The following is a 20,239-nucleotide window of genomic DNA, read 5'->3' as shown; positions in this document are numbered from 1 at the left end:
TGTCATTGAGATGAGGATGAGGTCAGGAGAGAGGTGTCGGAAAGCCGAGCAGGACAAACTGTAATGAAGCATTTCTCCTCGTTCCTCCTCGCACCTCTCAGCTGCAGCCCTCTTCACAGTTCTCCTGACAGCAGCAACCTGTGCTGTGCCTATTGCTCAAAAGAGCTCAAAGTCAAGGCAGGAGCATTTTCCAAATGGTATCTTGAAGTCTTCATGTGAAATTCACATAGAATGGAGAGGACAGAATCCTAAATATTCTGTGTTTTCCTTAGCTTTCAATCTAAATACTAAATTTAATTCAGTAGCACCTTGATAAGGTTTGGCTCTGTGTGCCTACCCAAATCTCATCCTGCAGGTCCCATAATTCCCAGGTATTGTGGGAGGGACCTGGTGGGAGATAACTGAATCATGGGGGCAGGTCTTTCCTGTGCTGTTCTCATGATAGTGAATAAATATCAGGACATCTGATGGCTTTGAAAAATGTGAGTTTGTGGCCGGGTACGGTGGCTCATGCCTGTAATTTCAGCACCTTGGGAGGCTGAGGTGGGTGGATCATGAGGTCAAGAGATCAAGACCATCCTGGCCAACATGGTGAAATCCCATCTTTACTAAGAATAGAAAAATTAGCCAGGCATGGTGGCATGCACCTGTGGTCCCAGCTACTCGGGAGGCCAAGGCAAAAGAATCGCTTGAACCCAGGAGGCAGAGGTTCCAGTGAGCCAAGATTGTGCCACTGCACTCCAGCCTGGTGACAGCGCAAGACTCTGTCTCAAAAAAAGAAGAAAAAAAAAAGGAAATAAAAATAAAAATAAAAATGTGAGTTTGCCTACACAAGCTCTCTTTGCCTGCTGCCATCCAGGTAAGATGTGACTCTCCTCCTTGCCTTCTACCATGATTGTGAGGCCTCCCTAGCCACATGGAACTGTGAGTCCAATTATAAACCTCTTTCTTCTGTAAATTGCCCAGTCTCAGGTATGTCATTATCAGCAGCATGAAAATGAACTAATACACACCTCTAAGACTAACGTTTCTGAAATAGGGAATGGCAAGCTGAATGCCAGTTGTCCTTGGAATAAACTATTGGAAGATCCCACATTTGAGAAGCAGGGGAGGGGTGTGATGATCACACAGGCAGGCTCCAACACTCGGGAAGATAACTCACGCTAACCTGCAGCAGCCTTTCTTGATTGGTTGGTGTAAGTCTTGTAAGATGCAATGTACATTTGTCTTATGAAGAAAATGATACCTTTACTATTTTACTTGTTTTATAAGACAATTTTTCTCCAAAAAGAGTTCAACTATACGCTATATACAGATGATATGATTGTCCTCACTCTCTCAAAATCTAGCTTGTCATCCACCAAAGCACTCTCATGATAGAACAAAGTGAAAGCTTTTACATCGTTTTAAAGATCACTGCTTAAAGTCCTGCAAGGATCTGAAGTATCCAACGCACTTTAAGTTTTGGTCCTTGTCCTCTTCTGCACCTGCTGGTCCTGCAACACCGAGCTACGTGCATGGCCCTGCCTGAACCTTAGCGATGCATGTCTCTGTGCTTCCACACGTGCAGTGCCCTCTGCCTCAGACACTGTCTCTTTTCCTCCTGGCCATCTGACAGATGCATACTCATCCTCCAAGTCACAGTTTGATCATGTTTGTGGTGCTTTTCCTGCCTGTCTATAATGAATCTGGGGGAACCTTTTCAGTATGCCCCTGTAGCCTAAGAGCAATTCCACGGTGCAGATGGACTTTCGAGTCTAGACTTGTCTGGAGATCTAATCACTTAGCTTCATTTCATGTCTGTGTGTGTGTGCGTGTGTGTGTGTGTGTGTGTGTGTGTGTGTGTGTGTGTGTATGTATGTATAGGCTGCCCATTCAAAGTCTACTTCAAAGAAAGAATTCTGCTGTCTTGACTAGTCAGTGGGGATGTTGTGCAGATGAAGGAGACTTGGGAAATCTCCTGGCCTTGTCTTGACTATATAGTAAGTGATAAGGACTGCTGAAAGCACTGCATTTCTGTTGCTCTGAAGAAGGCTTCTAACACACTAGCTGGTTTGAAGGCAGCAGGAGTTTAGCAAGTAGGTAAGTTTTAGAAAGTCTTTCCAGAGAGAAGGGTTTGCATGTGCAAAGAATTCTTACTTTGAAGCAGACTTTGAATGGGCGGTTTATACACACACACACACATACACACACACACACAAACAAAAGAAATGAAGCCAAGAGATTAGTCTAGACTCGAAAGTTTATCTTTACTAACCTGTTTCAGAAACTCAACCAAGTAACTGTATCTAACTCTGAAAGGGTCCATAGAGATATGAGTTCAAGTCCCAGCTCAGTCATTTAATATCAGCTTCCTTACTTGAAAAACAGGACATATTAAAAACCTAAATTTCTTGTGAATATTACATGATTTATAAATATCTAATATTTAATAAATATTTCCTTTTCTCCCTGAATAGAAAGTACATAAAGATGAGTGTTTTACATATGCACAGTGCATATGTGCCTGTACATGTACACATACACATGTACACACATGCGCACAATCCATTTCAGAACCACACATTGACATTTCAACACCCTGAAAGCAGAATTACCCCCTCCCTCTGATTCACATCAAAGGAACATGCCCAAACTCTTAGTTCCAATTTGGGAACTTTAAAGAACAGATAGGATGTTGGCTCTGACATCTATCTCTACTGCTTTTAAATCATACTTGTGAAAGACACATTTACAAGCACTGTGACATCTCATTTCACCTTAGAAACACCTACTCAGACCCATAGGCTGTCTGTACACATGAAAGGACATGCTCAAGACTCCATCCTTTTCTTTTTCTTTTGTAGGTAATTCATGTGTCGGTAATACAAATGTTTAGCAAAACCAGAATGGAAGAATTATAAAATCACCCAAAGAAGTTATGCTTTGGTTTATACATCTGTAACAATAGTATCTGGCATCAAAGCACTCTTTATCTATAAATTTAATAAATACTTTTTAAGTGGCAAAACTTAAGGATCACAAGTATATCAAAAGCAAAGAAACACTTTAATGTATGCCTGGTAAGCATGCAACTAGCAACAACTGTTTGAGACTAATTTGGCAATGTAAACCTAGAGTCTTAAAATGTAAATCTCTCAAGCCAAATAACTCCACTTTGGTGACTCTTACCCCAGGAAATAATCTGGACTTCTGGAGGGAATTTTGGGTACCAAGTAGTTCATTTTGTTATTTTTATAATGTTGAAGAATCAGAAACAATCAAATGGCCAAAAATAACAAAATGAACTAGTGAACTGGTAGAATAACAGGACAGCTGTCTCTGTTAACACTATCCTTGCTCATTTGTTGTTCATCACTAGATGGTGAGCATCATGAGAGGAGGAATGCAGAAGACTCAATGAATGAGTGAGTAGGTATACCCATGCATGCATGAATGCATGACTTAAAGAGATATGTAACAATATGGAAATATATATATATATAATGCAATATTAGGTAAAAACAACCAAAAATGCAACATTATAAATAGAGATTACAATGATCAGACCATATAGAGAGCCTAAAAATACTGAAAAAAATAAACAAATGAATTAACAGGCACAGTAACTTCTAAATAACTGTGATTTTCCTTCTATATTTCTGCATTGTTTGAACTTTCTATAGCTAACAAATATTATAATAGGACCTATCTCTTGAGGTTCATATGAAGTTTAAATGCTTAGCACAGTGCTAAGACAAAATGAGTTTTCATTAAACATTCAAAAGTTTTGAAAAATACTACCGTATTGTTTTGAATTAAATATGGCCCTTTATCTCCTCTCCCTCCACAATCCCCTACAAAATGAAGGAAAGGAATATAAGCATCTAAACCCGCAAAGATAACCAAAAAAGAACAAGGAAAACAGAAAATGCAAGGAGCAGACAGCAGATGAGGGACTTCAAACACCATTAGGTGAAGAATGGGAGACGGAGGCCTGTTAACTCACTTGGCAGAGAGGCACAAGCAGTGACCTAGTGCCCGCAGAAGGAAGCACCATACAACCTGTAGCTCCCAGGCCTCTGGTGAGCAGGAAGCAAGTGCCGTGGAGGACAGGGGTACAACAGGGGTTGTGTGTGACAGGAGGACAGCTGAAAATCTTGACAATTCTAACAGGATGCTGCTGTTATTCTTTGGGGCTCTGTGGTGAACCACATTTCCATGGCCGTAATCATGATTTACCCTTGTTTCAAACCAAATCTTGATATTCATATATTTTGTGGATGGATGAAAATTGTAAAAGGAGTGATAAAAGAGACAGAGAGTTAAGTCTCTATCAAGGCAAGAAGTGGACACTTCTGAAGTTGACAAATCCAGGAATTGTGGGATTACATGGGTACTTGGTTCCAGTACCCCTCCCACCCATGGCCACCAAAATTCGCAGATGCTCAAGTTTCTTATGCAAAATGGTATAGCATTTGCATATAACTCATACACATCCTCTGTATACTTTAATCTTCTGCAGATTTCTTGAAATACCTAATACAATGCCTACACACAGCTTTGTCTGCATGGATTCAATGTAGTACTTGGGGCAAATTCAAGTTTTGCTTTATGGAATTTTGAGGAATTTTATTTTCTGATTATTTTTGACCTACGTGTGATTGAATACATGGATGTGGAACCCACGTACAGAAGACCAACTGTAACACAGAAACACGGAGGCCAGGATGAGAAAAACAGTAGCTAAAAGAGTTGAAAGGCATGGCCGCTAGGAGTAGCAGTGGCAGATGAGTAGAGATGACCTGGGGAACTAGTTTGTTCTGCTTTTTAAACCATAAATCTTTGGGGATTTTTTTTATTATTTCAACTGGGTTTATACATTAACTTGATAAAATTCAAAATCAATTTTGACCAAAATCTGGCTAGGACATGTATTATCTATTTGGGCATTATCTATCTTGGGCATCCTAATCTAAGCCCTACTCCTCCCTCTGTGGCATGGCACTAACACCACCAACCCCACAGTGTTTCAGGAAGCTAACGCCTATCGGAAACGCAAAGTGCTTAGCGTACACAGTCTCTATAGAAGGCTCAAAAACTTTTTATATAATGTGTTCTCCAAAGTTAGCTATTTTAACTGACTGAGGGAAACGAATAACATAGATGGGTAAAAGACATTTTATACTTTTAGCCACAGCCTTGGCTTTAAATAATTTCCTCCTACATGAGCTGTATTCTGTCTCTCCAGCCAGGGCCATAATGGCCATAATGACAGCTGTCTAGGGCCCTTAGACATCATGTCACAGGACAGGAATTGCATCGCTTGGGTTCTTGGCTGAGCAGTCTTTGGAGCCCTGGCTGAGCCTCTCACTTCCTGACAAAGGGAAGCAGAAAAGGGGACGGTACAGTAAGGCCTGTGTTGTCCTGATTCTTCCACCTCGCCCCCATCTAGAGTGTCCAGATGTCCCCACTGCACCCAACATCTCTGCACTTCCTGCTGCGTCATATCAGATATAACGTGTCTGTGGGACGAGTCAGTGGGACGTGCAGGGGGAAGGGCAGCCTGGGTCCAGGCTATGCTACTGGGCTTCTCGGCACCTGGGCTCCTGGACTCAGGGCCAGTGTTTCGTCATTAGATGCCACAGTGCTACCCAAGATGGACAGAAACTGTAAGCTCCAACTCTTTTGCACTAATAAGGAGCTGACTCTTTCCTTTTACAGCTATAAATAACACCACTCTTGACACTGTCTTAGGATTGTGTGTGTCTAGTCATTACTTGATAGGGTGAAAGAATCCTTAAAATGAAAACTGGGAGAACCAGACTAAAGTCCCACTCTGCTTTAATCAGCCACATTATTTCCACAAATAATTTCATTTCCACGGGTCAGTTTCCTCATCTGCAAAGCAGGCATGTCGCTGGCAGTCACCCTACCTATACGTGTGTCTAATTCATAGGAGCTGGAATTAATGAGAGTGGTGTGTAAGCTATAAAATACTGTACAAAAGCAAGGGGAAAGAGGAGAAAGATGATGAGTGAGTGGTACGCTCATATAAGAGATCATAAGGACAGTGAACTTACCTTTCTCAGTGAGAGAAGGCAGAACAACCGAAGGGCAAAAACTGGGAGCATTATTTTGAGCAACTGAAAAGAAAAAAAAAAAAAGTCGTTTAGTTCTCTTCTACCCCCTTGGTATCACTGAGTTCAGAATGCATTAATAGAAGTACAAGATGGTGATCGTGAAATCCGACAAGCAGACAGACTGTCCCACCCTGTATCGGTCAGGGTGGGCTGGACGATGCTGAGCTAACAAACAATCTCAACATCTAAGTGGCTTAGAACAGTACAGGATCCCTCTCTTTGCACCACCTGCCTACTGCAGATAGATAGGCTGGGAGCTTTGTTCTACGTTATCCTCTCTCAAGGACCAGGCTGGAAAAGGCACCTTCTTGCTCCAGGTTTCAATAATTGCCGTGAAGGGCAAAACGAACACAGCAGATTTCAGTCTTGCTCTTAGAGCTTTTGCCTAAAAGTGACACATATCACACCTTTTCTCATGACATTGACCAAAGCTAGGAATGAGATCAATGGTGAGGAAGTGCAGTCCCACCCCATCCCAGAGAGTAGAGAGCAGAAACATGTGGGAAACGACACAAATGCCAGTCACTATCACTTACTGACTGTGAACTGGGTGAGGCACTTATCCTTTCTGGGCCTCAGTTTTCACATCTGTGCAATGAGAATAGCACTACCTACCTGGTGAATTACTATGAAGTTACCAGAGATAACACAATTTATTACATTTGGCACTGCGCCCACATAAGATACAAGCTCAGCAAATGCCAGCTGCTAATCGCAAGCAGCACAGTACAGCGACAGCCTGGACTCTGAAGGCAGGCAGACCAGATATGGGCCTCAACAGACCACTTGGAAGCAGTGTAGAGTGACAAGTCTTCTAACTTCCTCTATTTTCAGTTTCACCATTGATAAAATGAAGACAAAATAAAAATTTAATGAAGAACCAGACCCAGTATGTAACCCACAGATGCGAATTACCTTCTTCCCCTTTTCTTCCCTTACTGAACATATCTAAATCTTCGTCATTCCCTTCTCTCCAATGGCCCAAACTAGGACCATACATGGGACCTCCTTGCTCACGAGGAGCTGCGGCAATTTAGCATGGCCAGCAGTCAAAAGCAGGGGCTCCCGCGTCAGCGATCCCAGGTCAGTGGTCCCTGGCAAGACTGGTTGGTTGCTTTTCTACTGTGTAACCTTGAGCGAATTACTCAACCTCTCTGTCCTCAGTTTCTTTGTCTATAAAATGGGCATAATAACAGTGCCTCTCTTAGGGTTGTGAGGTTTAAATGAGTTGATGCTGGTCCAGCTTTGGTCATATAGTAACATTTAATATATCCTGTCTCTTATTCACTCTCAATACTGTCCTTTAACAATAATACACCCTCGTCATGTCTCTTGTCCCTGTGTGTCTCCATGAAAAGGTATGAGTCAGAGTTACGCTCTATTCTGGTCCCAAAGTCCTTACGTGGTTCCTCTCACATCCACCTCCTTCTCTGCCTTCTCCACTTTGGTCAAGTATGCCCAACCCCAGCCTCTCTGGGTTCCAGAGCCTTCAATCCTATTGTGTCTTGTGTCTTTTCCTGCTTGGCATCATTGCCCTAGAAGCACCTGCCACTGTCATTCTAAGCAACCAGATCTCAAACTTTGACAGACCTCCAAATTACCTGGAGGACATGATAACACACACCTTGCTGGGTCCCACCCCAGAGCGTCTGATTTGGCAGGTCCAAGAATGGATCTGAGGTTTACATTTTCAGCAAGTTCCCCATTGCTGCTGTTGCTGCTGATCCACACTGAGCCAAGGCTTCTGTATCTCACATTCTGGGAGCTCCTCATGTAACTCATAATTGCTCATAAGTACCCCATGCTCCACTACACACAGTTGGCCAGGCTGACACTTGCCATCCTGTTGTCACTTGTTTAAAATGTCTGTTCTTCCTGGAAGAGACTCTGAGAACCAGGCTCCTGAGAGTGCAACCTTCAGAGAACAATCTGCCTATCTATATTGAGGGCATTCAAATGTCCACTCTTGGATCCAGTAATTCTGTTCTTAGAAATTTACTTTGAGCTTCTGAGTTGGTAAACACACAGAGGTTCTGGGAGGGTGGGGCACCTAAAAAGGGTATGGAGGCTTCTGCCCCGGCCCCCTTGTCCTATGCACCCCTTCCTTTTGGCTGTTTTTGAGTTGTAGCCTTTAAATAAAACTTTAATAGTTGGTGGTTTCCCTGAGTCCTGGGAGCTATTCTAGCAAGTTATTGATCCCAAGGAGGAGATCATGGAAACCCCCAATTTATATGGTCAGAGGTGCAGGAGCTCAGGACTCGTGACTGGCATCTGAAGTGCGAGACAGTCTTCTGTGACCGAGACTTAACCTGTGGGGTCTGACTTTAACTCCAGGTAGTGAGCGTCTGAATTAAATAGAATCACTGGTCCAGAAGGTTGAAGAATCGGTTGGTGGCGGGGCAGGGGGCAAGGGGGAAACATATTTGGTATCAGAAACATTGTGAGTAAAAAACAGCTCTTACTTCCATTTCATCAGTTGTAACATATCTGCCAGCACAGCACTGCTGTGGGGTAACTGTAGGCCCCACCTCATCAGACTGTTAGGGAATTAAATGAGATACTGCATGTCAAATGCTAGCCTAGTACCAGGAGCAGATTCTATGCTTAGTAAAAGGTAAGAAGCTGGTGAGAGGATGTGAACGATGATAAAGAATAGCTTCTACAGTAAATTGCTTCCTACATATGGAAGTTTCTATGTGGGTTGTAGAGACACATAATTAGAAGAACTTGTCATTTCCTTTCCAGGTTCTTATATCTAGAATTTCAACAGGGTCCAAAAACTTTTGTTTAGCAGAAGACAGGAACTGTGAGGCTTCAACTGTCTTTTCTAGACATCACATTTGACTTTGTAAACAGACCTTGCTCCACTTGCAGACGATGCACAGCTACAGATAAGATGGGCAGCCCTAGTTCTCTTCAAAGAACAGAGGGTCCCAATGCTCCAGAGGCCCACCCCTTCCAGGAAGCCCTGGGCTCTGGGGTACTGCTTAACCACAGAGCGGCCCCCCACTTCTTGCACACACCACCCCCACCTCACCTCAGCACTTACACCCTTGTCCTCTGGAGGCTTAGAACAGTTCCTCTCTAGCTCTACTGCCAGGAAAAGGTTGCAAACAGTCTCATTTGCATTCACAATTGCTTAGCCTGAGACTCTGAGGTTCTGTGCTAAGGCGCATGAAACTTTCTGCTCACTTCTGAGCTCTGCTCAGAGCAGAATCAGAGGGCCTATGGCTGCAGGCTCTTTGGACTCTCCTCCTGGTGCTCCACTGCACTAGGTCTGTGCTTTTCTCTTTCTGAATGCTGGGAGACCCTGCTCCGTTCTTTGATCTGTGACCACAGCCCTTAAAGAAGGTTATGTTGCAATTGTCCATGTGTGCAGGCCTCTGCCTCTGAGGCTGTAAGGGCACGGACATGCTACCTCCTGTCTACCTACTGCCTACGGCTGGTCAGTGCCACTGCTCTTCACCCCACTCCCCTTTCTCTATGTCCAGCTTTCCCCCAGAGTCACTTTTGTATACTCCCATGCAGAACAGAATTTCCTGTTCCTCCCTCACGCTCTGAAGAAGCACCCCCAGCCCCCTATCTAACCCCTGGGATCCCACTACAGTAACACAGGCAACATCGTAGTGTAATTCTCTGATTGAAGAGAATAATTATCTCTTGAGGACGGAGAGAATAGCACCCTCCTCCCAGGGGTGTGTGAGTTGATACAAGGAATGCCTTTAGAATAGTGTCTGTATATGGTTTGGAAGTGTGTCCTCTCCAAATCTCATGTTGAAATGTGACCTTCAGGGTTGGAGGTGAGCCTGGCAGGAGGTGCTTGGGTCATGGGGATGGATCCATCATGAATGGCTTGGTGCTGTCCTTGCAGTAATGAGTGAGCTCTCGCTCTATGAGTTCACTGGCTTGGTGCTGTCCTTGCAGTAATGAGTGAGCTCTCGCTCTATGAGTTCACTGGCTTGGTGCTGTCCTTGCAGTAATGAGTGAGCTCTCGCTCTATGAGTTCACACAAGTAGTTGTTTAAAAGAGCCCGGCACCTCCTCTCTCTTGATCCCTCTCTCTTTCTCTCAGTCTCACCATGTGACAGGTCTGCTTTCTTTTACCTTCTGCCAAGGGTAAAAGCTTCCTGAGGCCTATCCAGAAGCTGGGCAGATGCTGGTGCCATGCTTTCATGGCCTGCAGGACCATGAGCCAAATACACCTCTTTTCTTTATAAATTACCCAGTCTTGGGCACTCCTTTATAGCAATGCAAAATAGATAAACACAGTATGACATACAGTAAGTGCTTAAGAAAGGTCTGTTTCTTAAATATCTGTCTGCTTAGCTAGACAGTCAACCCTTTGTGGGCAGGAACTTCTACCCCCTGTGCCAACAAGCTGTTTGGCACATCATAGGAACTCAGTAAATCTCAGTTCCTAATTGATCCTAGTGGCAGTTCCTCAGAAACAGGGGACCTAGTATGACATGGTTTGGCTCTGTGTTCCCACCCAAATCTCACCTTGTAGATCCCATAATTCCCACATGTTGTGGGAGGTACCTGGCGGGAGAGGATTGAATCCATGGGGGCAGGTCTTTCCCGTGCTGTTCTTGTGATAGTGAAGGGGTCTCATGAGATCTGTGGTTTTAAAATGAGTTTCCCTGCACATGTTCTCTCTTTGCCTGCTGCCATTCACGTAAGACATGATTTGCTCCTCCTTGCCTTCTGCCACGATTGTGAGGCTTCCTCAGCCACATGGAACTGTAAGGCCATTAAACATCCTTCTGTAAATTACCCAGTCTCAGGTATGTTTTTAACAGTAGCATGAAAATGGACTAATGCATAGCATTAACGGGCTCATAGTCATCACTCAATACAGATGTCACTACACTAAATGACCAAACCATGGACTTGAAGCAAGGCCAAAGTCTATCATTGAAAATATTCAGCAAATCCTTGGTAAAAATGTTTGTCTCATGTGCCAGTGCTGACAGAGAGATAAATGAGAGGATCCTAACCAACCTGCAAGGCTCAGGCCCAGGGATTCCTTCCTTTAGGCAGACTTTTCTAGCCCCATAGAGGCTACTTCCTACTATTATATATGTGATTATCTAACACAAAGGTAAGACTGGGGAAAAAAGTAGTGGCAATGTCAGCCTCTGTGCTGGGACTTTACATCAGTATACTGGTGTGGTTTTGCTTGCTAGAGAAAATAGAATCCAAGATCATACTAATGTTTAGAACTCAGCTAAGAAGTATGTTTTGGCTCAAACTATATCATAAATCAAAAGATGGTTTCTTACTGGTCAACATGACCCAGCTATGAGAATAATTTATTAAACCAGTCTCGTTAAGTAAAGTTCCTCTTCTCCACCTAATCCCTGGGCCTGAGCCTGGCAGGATGGAAAGGATCTTCTCCTTCACCTCTCTGTCAGCACTGGCACGTGAGATGAAAATTTACACATAGCAGAAGGGGAAGGGAAGGCAGACCTGTGACATGATGAGACTTAGAGAAAGAGAGGGAACAAAAGACAGGACGTGCCAGGCTCTTGTAAACAACTACTTCTCATGTGAACTCAGAGTGAGAGCTCACTCATTACTGTGAGGACAGCACCAAGCCATTCATGATGGATCCATCCCCATGACCCAAACACCTCCCACCAGGCTCACCTCCAACTCTGGAGCTCACATTTCAACATGAGATTTGGAGGGGTTTTAGGTCTTCAGAGGAGACAATCCACAAAGTCTTAAGACTTATCCCACCACCCACTTCTGTCTGAGGAAGACAGCTTAAGGGAGAAAGAACCTTGTCCTGCTCTGCTGGAGAGTCATATCACACCATGTCAACATGACCTTGTGACAGCCAGTCCTCCTCCTTCTGTTCTGAAATGAGAAATATGGAGCCACTCACACCAGAATGCCCATAAGCCATGTGTATCCCAAGGCATTTTCTGCTCAGGGGCCATGGATGGAAGAATGACAGTCTGATGATGTTGTAGCACTTTTTCTTTCTCTCCACAGGCACCCAGACCCTGAAAGCAGGCAGTACACAGTATAAAAGACCACCTGCTTGGGCAGAGGAAATTGCAGGAGCTGGGCCTTAGGTCAAAAGGAGGGCCCATAGGAACTTTCCAGCAACATGCTACCACACCCCTTCTATGGTTTCATTGTTTGTCCCCTCCAAAACTCATGTTAAAATTAAATTGCCATTGCAACATTAATAAGAGGTGAAACCTTTATGAGACAGAGTCCTCATGGGTGGGACAAACAACATTATAAAAGGGCAAGTTTGATTTCCTTTCTTTTCTTTGCTTTTCTGTCCTTCCCCATGGAATGACACAGCAAGAAGGCCCTTGACAGATGCTGGCTCCTTGATATTTGACTCTCTAGTCTCCAGAACAGAGAGCCAATACATTTCTGTTTATTATAAATTACCTAATCTGTGGTACTCTGTTATAACAGCACAAAGTGGACTAAGACACCTCCCAAGCACAATTTATTTCTCCTATGTTCCCATGACACTTTATTGATGAGTATTCTAGTATTTCATCTATTCTGCTATATTCAACCATACTTGCTCATATCTTCCTCATGAGTCTGTGTCTAAGGAAAATGAATATATCTTATTAATCTCACTTTCCACAGTGCATAGCACTGTATATAGCTGAAAATAGACACTCAGTAAAGTCGAAAAACTTATGGTAAGAGAGACCCAGAACCAGAATGTTTTTTAATTTATAATCTGTAACTCCTTCTTACACTGTAAGTGACTGCAAAACAGAAATCGTGGCTTATTCACATTCAATAACACAACATAGTGATTTAGAGTCAAAAAGACTTGTGTCCAAATTCTAACTATATGATTTACTTTCCGGTGACCTTGGGTAAGTGACAACCTCTCTGAGCCTCTATTTCATCATGATACATGGGTGTGAGAATTAAATGAGATAATTCATGCAAAGTGTTTGGAACCGAGCCAGGCACACAATATGAGCCCAATAAACAGGAGTTATACTGGTAAGGCCAGAGAACCCCCAGGTATGATTGATGCTCAGTCAATGTTGGTTGAATAAGAACCCCTCTGTGAATTTTCCCTGCTCTAAGTTTCTGGTCAAAACTCCTGAGTTGAGTCCCCAGACTGACCCCACAGAATATATGCTGGAAAAGTTAATGATCTATGCAGTCAGAGGAAAAGAAACAGAACAGATGGAAAGAGTTGGGACAATGTGTACCTTAGTTCCTTCCCCTGCCAACTCCTGTCAAGATGTTGTAACACTCTGGTCTGATTCTCATTACTTCTGAACAAATGAATTACTTCTTAAGCTTCTTTTTACCCAACTCTTCCATGAGTAATATGAAGATGGAAAATGACATTTTTCAGACTTTAGTGAGGTGAGGAGGTGAGAGAACAGATGGGGCAAGGGGGAACTGAGAGGTGACAGCGCTGTTCTGAAGTCCCCCAAATACCCAGTGCTGGCATTGGGTCTCCTTTGGGGCCAAAGACCTGGGCAGGTATTTTCTCCCTTCCTCTATGAGTTAAAGCAGAAAAACTGTTATATATGGAACATTATTTCTTACATAGAAACCCACTAAGGATACTTCATTATATAATCCTAATGTTTTCCTAAAAGAATTTCAGATGTTAAAATAAAATAAAAAGCCAATAGAGTAAACTCAGATCAAATCACAGGATGCTGAAGGCGGACAGCAGCAGGAAGATTCCATTCAAGAGTAATAATTAACTCCAGAAACATCTTCCATGAAGTTGAGACACACACAAGGAATGGGTAGGCTTGGGAGCAAGGGCTGAGAGCCAGATCCTGTCTGGGAGCTGTATCTAGATCTTTCAGGTTGGATATGGCTGTGGAACAAGGCACTAAACTAACTGGTTTGATTTGTTAGTTTATTAGTATTTATTTTCAATGTATTAGTCAATTTCTTGTTAATCAATTGAGGTGAAGGAAAGCCAGTCAGAAAAAGTGTCTAGACATTTTTATGTCTACTCATTTACGGGATGTGAAACACCTGCAACATCATAAAGGGAAGAAGTATAAGTTTGGGGTTATCAGGTCTGGGCCTGAAGCCTGCCTCTGCTTCCTACCAGCTGTGTGCTTTGGGTCAAACAATTCAACTTTGTATACTGTGATATTCTCACTTTAAAATGGAAGAAACAATACCTACTCTGCAGGAGTATTATAAATAGTAAGTGATATAGCCCATGTAAATCCATCATGGTCTGACACACAGCAGACATACAAAGAACTTCATTTCTTCTCTCCTTGCCTACTTTGGGCAAAGTGTTACATTGAGTAATATAAGGAATGTTTAAGTCAAAGGTAGGAATATCAAAGACCCCTTCCAGATCAGACAGTCCATGACTAATTTCTAGGGCAAATGCCAAGTAAGAGCCAGAATTCACTATATATTTACTCTGAAACTAACAAAGAAGCCACTAGTGAGAGAAGCTAGAAACACTAAAACTCAGCTCAGCCTCTCTCAATTTGACTCCTCCTAACTGAACACAGGGTGTTCCACCTTTTTGGATCTGAGACATCTTTGTGAATTTGCTTCTGGGACACAGGATGAAGATGTCTAGTTTCCATGTGGCTGCCCACTATTTCCCAAGTCTATCCATACCACAAACACCTGGGATGCAAGCGGTGACAGGATCACAGTGAGTCTCATTCGCTATTTTCACCAATGGAAAAACTGAGGAAGTGGTGTGACTTCCCTAAAGACAACCCCATAGTAAGTAGATGGCAGAGTTAGAACAATCCTAACATCTCCTTATCTGACCCCAAGAGCTTTTATGCCACACTGTAAATGCCATTCATTCACTCCTTCAACAATTTCAAATTGAGCTTCTAAAATGCACCCAGCCAGGCATGGTGGCTCACGCCTGTAATCCCAGAACTTTGGGAGGCCAAGGTGGGTGGATCACAAGGTCAAGAGAGTGAGACCATCCTGGCCAACCTGGTGAAACCCCGTCTCTACTAAAAAAATACAAAAATTAGCTGGGTGTGGTGGTACGTGCTTGTAATCCCAGCTACTCAGGAGGCTGAGGCAGGAAAATTGCTTGAACCCAGGAGGCGGAGGTTGCAGTGAGCTGAGATTGCGCCATTGCACTCCAGCCTGGCACCTGGTGACAGAGTGAGATTCTGTCTCAAAAAAAAAAACAAAAAACAAAAAACAAAAAAAAACAAAAAAAAAACAAATGCACCCAGATATAATCAGAGTCATACCTTAAGAACCCATGTTGGGCCAGTGCTGCCTTGGCCCTAGTCCTAACTCTATATGCATTGTCAAATACACATTGGTTGTCCCTGTTTTCCTCCACTGGACTACCATGTGCTACACTGCCTTGATTGTCAAGGTAAGAAAACCAAGGGAATGTGCCAGAGTCTACTTCTATTGATTTTGCTTGTCCAGCAACAGTGCCTTCACTATTCTTGGAGGAACATCCCCTACCCTAGGGCATATAGTCTTGTTGGGACTGTCAAGCTGCCCCACTCTCCCTCTGGCAGTGTACTGACTAAGCCCAAGTGGGATCAAACGCTCCCCCTTGAATTTAAAGGTTGAATATAACCACTAAACCCTATGAAGCAAATTAACGATGATCATGGCACACTGAATAAGTTGTCCATTTGTTCTTGATACATTATGTCCATGGAAATGGTCCATTTCCATCCTTACTGAGACCTAGTTGCTCATCCTTCCTTTGAGTCAATGAGCAGACTTCCAATAACTTTCTTGTCTGCTTAAGTTAAACAGAATCCATTTCTGTTGCTTGAACCCAGTGAATCTTGACTAATCTACTCACCAATCCAAGAACATTGTCTAATGCATGGCTTGGAAATAGTTAACCAAAGATGCTCACATAGCTGTCAAGGGAAAGCTACTTACTGGGCTTCTGGTACCATCCAAAGGGATAGGTGTGGACTTCAATGTCAGGAGAGCCACAGTCCAAAATGCGCCATGCTCCTCCATTCTCTTCACTGCACATCTGAAGTCCCAAGCTGTTCAGAGTGAGGCATGTCACCTCTCCTCCTGGGGGAAAAAATAAAGCAGGATCAGGAAAATGAGTACAATAGAATAATCTAATGAATGAGAAAAATTCTGCAAATGCATTGTTCAGCAGATATTTGAGATACATCACTATGTTTCAGATACTATCTCAGCCACTGCTAAAAAACCAGGTACCTGAAATCAAGGAGCCTCTGATCTAAAAGCAAAAGGATAGAGGTGGCTAATACTTATCAAGCACTTGTCACATACCCAGGGCTGTGCTAGGTCTCTGTTGGTATCACTTCACTTGGTCCTCACATAACCTTAAGAGGAAGCTAGCTTTGGCAGCCTTATATACATATGAGGAAATTGAGGCTCAGGGAGATTGACTTTTCCAGAATCACACACTAGTAAGGGAATGAACCAAGCTATAAACACATATCCTACAAATGGACCCAAAGTCTGCCAAGCTGCCTGACCCAAGCACTGAAAGGTGAACAAAAGACAGCTGAGCCAAGAGTGGAAGGAAGAAATTTGCCCAGGCAGAACTGCACAGGTAAAGTGATGATCGCTGGACTAGGAGCCATGTCTCAGCTACCACATTTATTAGCCAGTTACTTCTCCACGCCCTCACTTCCTTATCTGTGAATGAGGATTACTTCTCTCTAATCACCTAGAGGAGATGCTGAGGATTTGATAAGAGCATAGATGTGACTGTGTTTTGGCTGCAGAGTGCTGTGCACAGGGGAGAGGGAGTTATTACCATTATTACCTTTTAATTGGGAAACATTAAGAAATCCAAAGCCAGTGCAGCATGGGTCCATATCACACAATCGTTCACATTCAAAGAACCTGGCATGGGAAGAGAAAGAGCAGGACTGAAGGCTTCCATTGGTGGCCCAGGACCTACTGGGTGGACTGACTGTAGTCATTCTTGCTTTTGGGGACCGGTTTTTTTATGACTGCTTAAACTGTGGGTGCTTTGGTCAATGTGCATGAGTGGTTTCTTAGCTTTGAGGTTCATTCTGAAAACAAAATTCTACTCCTCTCGGGAATATTGTCCTGCCATTAGTCATTTATTCACCCATTCATTCATCATGCATATATTCTGTGCCTATAATGTGGCAGGCTCCAATCAAGCTAACTCAGGATCCTAAATGTACTTCTTCAATCCTTTTATGTAAGCAGAAAGTCTCAGCTTTGGACTCTGGGAAAATAAAGAAATAATAGAGAAGGCATTTCTAGAAAGAGGAGAGTCCATGGGCTTACAGTCAGGGTGACCCAGCCAGGGGCCTGTTGAAGCAGCAGGAGCTGAGCCTATGCTCCCCTTCTCTTCCCCTCTTAGTCACTGTGCAATGTGGATAATCACACTCTACCAATGCATTTCTGTTTTCTCACTCAGCCCATCCAGCCAGACTCTCTCAAGACTAACCTTCTTATCCACTCAGTGTAGCTACTAAGCCCCACCCTCAGCTTCTAGGGCCAGTCATGGCAGGAGGGACTTAATGGCTTCAAACCTATGTTCCAGGGCTCAGTTCCAAGTTCACATGCTCCTGTCTAACTACTCTTTCTTGAATCCTGAGAGCTTTCTCAAATCCTTAGTCCTTTCTTGGTGTGGGGGTCCTGCCTCGTGATTGCCATTTTCCTTCCCTGAACCCAAGTTGCATCCCAGTGGTGATGCTATTATCTGCTGGGCAGCATCTCCACTGTTGGCAGCATCTGTGCCCTGATGCCTGCAAGTCACCTCTCTGCCTTTCCATCTCCTAGTTCCCTGCCAACCTGCCCACTTACCGCTTCCTTTTCCTATCTTAGAAGCTCCTTTCTAAGATCTAGTCTGGACCATGCATTTTCCCCACCAATTACATTTCCCTGAGTCCAGATGCACAATCTGCTACCCTAGTTCCCATCTCAGCTCCATGGTCAGGCTGATCCCTGGTTCCAACCCTCCTTTCATCCACCCTTCCCATCAGCACAGTGGTGTCCAGATGAATCTCAAGACAGACTAGCCTGCCTCACCTTTTTACCCCCATTTTCAAAAGTAGACCTTAAGCATGATTTAGTTTCAGCAACATGATTTAGTTTCATAACTCAAGAGCACTTCATAGATCAATGGTTCATGAATGAATGAATGACCCTTGAAGTTTCAAGTATAAAAGAATTACCAGGGGAAGCTTCCATAAAGTTTGGATTCTTGAACCCCATCCTAGGAAATGCTGATTCCGCAGGCTCGAAATACCCCAAGGATGCAGTTTATAAACAGGACCCAAGAATGCAGATCTGTGGATCTTACCCATTAGAATTCACATTCAGCTCTCCAGGTGATTCTAACGGGTAAGGTCCACAGACAATACTAAGAGAGACATCATCTTCAATTAAAGCAACTAAATAATGACTAAGCAAATAAATCAATAATAAAATAAATTTAAAAAATAATAAATTAAATTACTTATATGCCTATGAGTCTATTAAAATTTCTACTTGCCCTCCAGATTCTGAGTACTAACTACAACGTAAGGTTCTGAGAATCAAGTTTATTACCAAACTTGATAATTTACATTAAATAATAAGACGTAGCACAGTGGCTTTTTCATCAATCACCTGCTAGTTCAAGGCTAAATGCTATGCTTACTTATCAGTAACTTACCTGAGCTAAGGTTTTCAGATACAGTTACCTCCTCATTACCTTTTACCCCCTTAGCTCTGGGTGTTGCTTCTGTTTCTAACTGTGATTATGTCATCTTCTTTAAGGAAGTATTATTCATAATAAATGTTAGGAATGAGACACAAGTAGCTTACCCGTTAGAGATAGATTTTTCAGACATGGGCACTTTATTTCTAATGGATAGCCCCATCAGTTTTCGGAACGGCAGGCGAGTGTAAAAGTTCTTCACTTTATCTTCCAGTATAACTACATAAAGGAAGAAAGAAAATAGATTACTTAGTGACTTGCTGTAGTCAGGAAAATATGAGGATGAATGAGTAAAACCCAGACTGAAAGTTTCCAATTAAAGATGACATATTAAATTCATATTAACTGTCAGTTCCTATTCCAAATCTCATTAAAATGATGGTAAGTCCACAGGGACAAAGATTTTTTTAAAAAAAGTGGGGACACAGCAACAGAATATTGGAAGTTAGAAAATATGAGAAATAAAAATGGGTCTGATAGACCTAAGAAAACAACTCAACTTTCCTGTGGTAAGAACCAAGAAGCAATGCAGTCTGCCCTCTGGAATCCCACAAGGTGTAAGTATGGTAGCCCTGGGGGTGAAGGTGGCCCAAACTGAAGTACTGACTGAAATCTCTAAGTAATATATTTTCTTTCTTCCTTTATGTAGTTATACTGGAAGATAAAGTGAAGAACTTTTACACTCGCCTGCCGTTTCAAAAACTGATGGGGCTATCCATTAGAAATAAAGTGCCCATGTCTGAAAAATCTATTTCTAACGGGTAAGCTACTTGTGTCTCATTCCTAACATTTATTATGAAGAAGGTATTAGGTCTCTAGATGCTCTCCTCTGCTCTCCACAGCCGACAACAGCCCCTTCCCCACCATGGAAGAAGGTAGAAGATTCATTTTCTAAAGAGGACAGAAGAGAGGATCTCTCGGGCGCATCAGGTACAGTCTGTGGCATGAGCACTTCACTGGAAGCAGGAGATTCTTTCAAGTCAGCCTGCATAATGAATATTGAGATGTTCCCCACCTCCATTTTCCAAATGTATTTGGTGCCAAAACCACCAGCAGCCAGGCTCATACTCCAAGAGCAGATGTCGAAACTCCTCTGCAGGAGGAACCTAAAATTACTGGCGTTAGGAATTCCCCAAAGGGCACTCAACTAGATTACCCCTCAGAGAAACCTAGAGTCAACAAGCTCCCACCACACATTTGGGGCTACACAGTCATCTTGTGGACCCCTTTGACGTTCAAGTGGAAAAATAAGAGTCACTGGACATCTGAGAAAGGCCTCCAGCAAAGAAGATAGAACAGTAAATGAAGGGTGACAACATCTGCAGGAAACAGAGTGTATGGGGTTAAAAAAAAAATCTCCAAAAATATGGCATCATTAATGGCCTGGGGAGAAAAGTCACTGTTGCTGACATTCTCTGTAATATACAGCCAAATGGAATTCTGAT

At 43.0% G+C, this 20,239-nt stretch overlaps 1 protein-coding gene across 1 annotated transcript in view; it reads right to left on the bottom strand.

Annotated features, from left to right (window-relative positions):
• The window catches only part of TG (thyroglobulin), a 273,908-nt gene that overhangs the window by 150,331 nt on the left and 103,338 nt on the right, over positions 1-20,239 (bottom strand). Inside the window, exons 32-35 of the mRNA XM_003933694.4 lie at positions 18,902-19,013; positions 16,878-16,957; positions 16,004-16,147; positions 6,063-6,125 (exon numbers count right to left, since the gene is read on the bottom strand). Coding sequence (XP_003933743.2) covers positions 6,063-6,125; positions 16,004-16,147; positions 16,878-16,957; positions 18,902-19,013 — 399 coding nt within the window. The remainder of the gene's footprint in view (positions 1-6,062; positions 6,126-16,003; positions 16,148-16,877; positions 16,958-18,901; positions 19,014-20,239) is intronic.

This window comes from Saimiri boliviensis, chromosome 15 (assembly GCF_048565385.1).
Source record: "Saimiri boliviensis isolate mSaiBol1 chromosome 15, mSaiBol1.pri, whole genome shotgun sequence".
Taxonomy (NCBI): domain Eukaryota; kingdom Metazoa; phylum Chordata; class Mammalia; order Primates; family Cebidae; genus Saimiri; species Saimiri boliviensis.
Note: the sequence above shows the minus strand (reverse complement) of the source record. Positions and strands in the feature narration are given on the sequence as shown.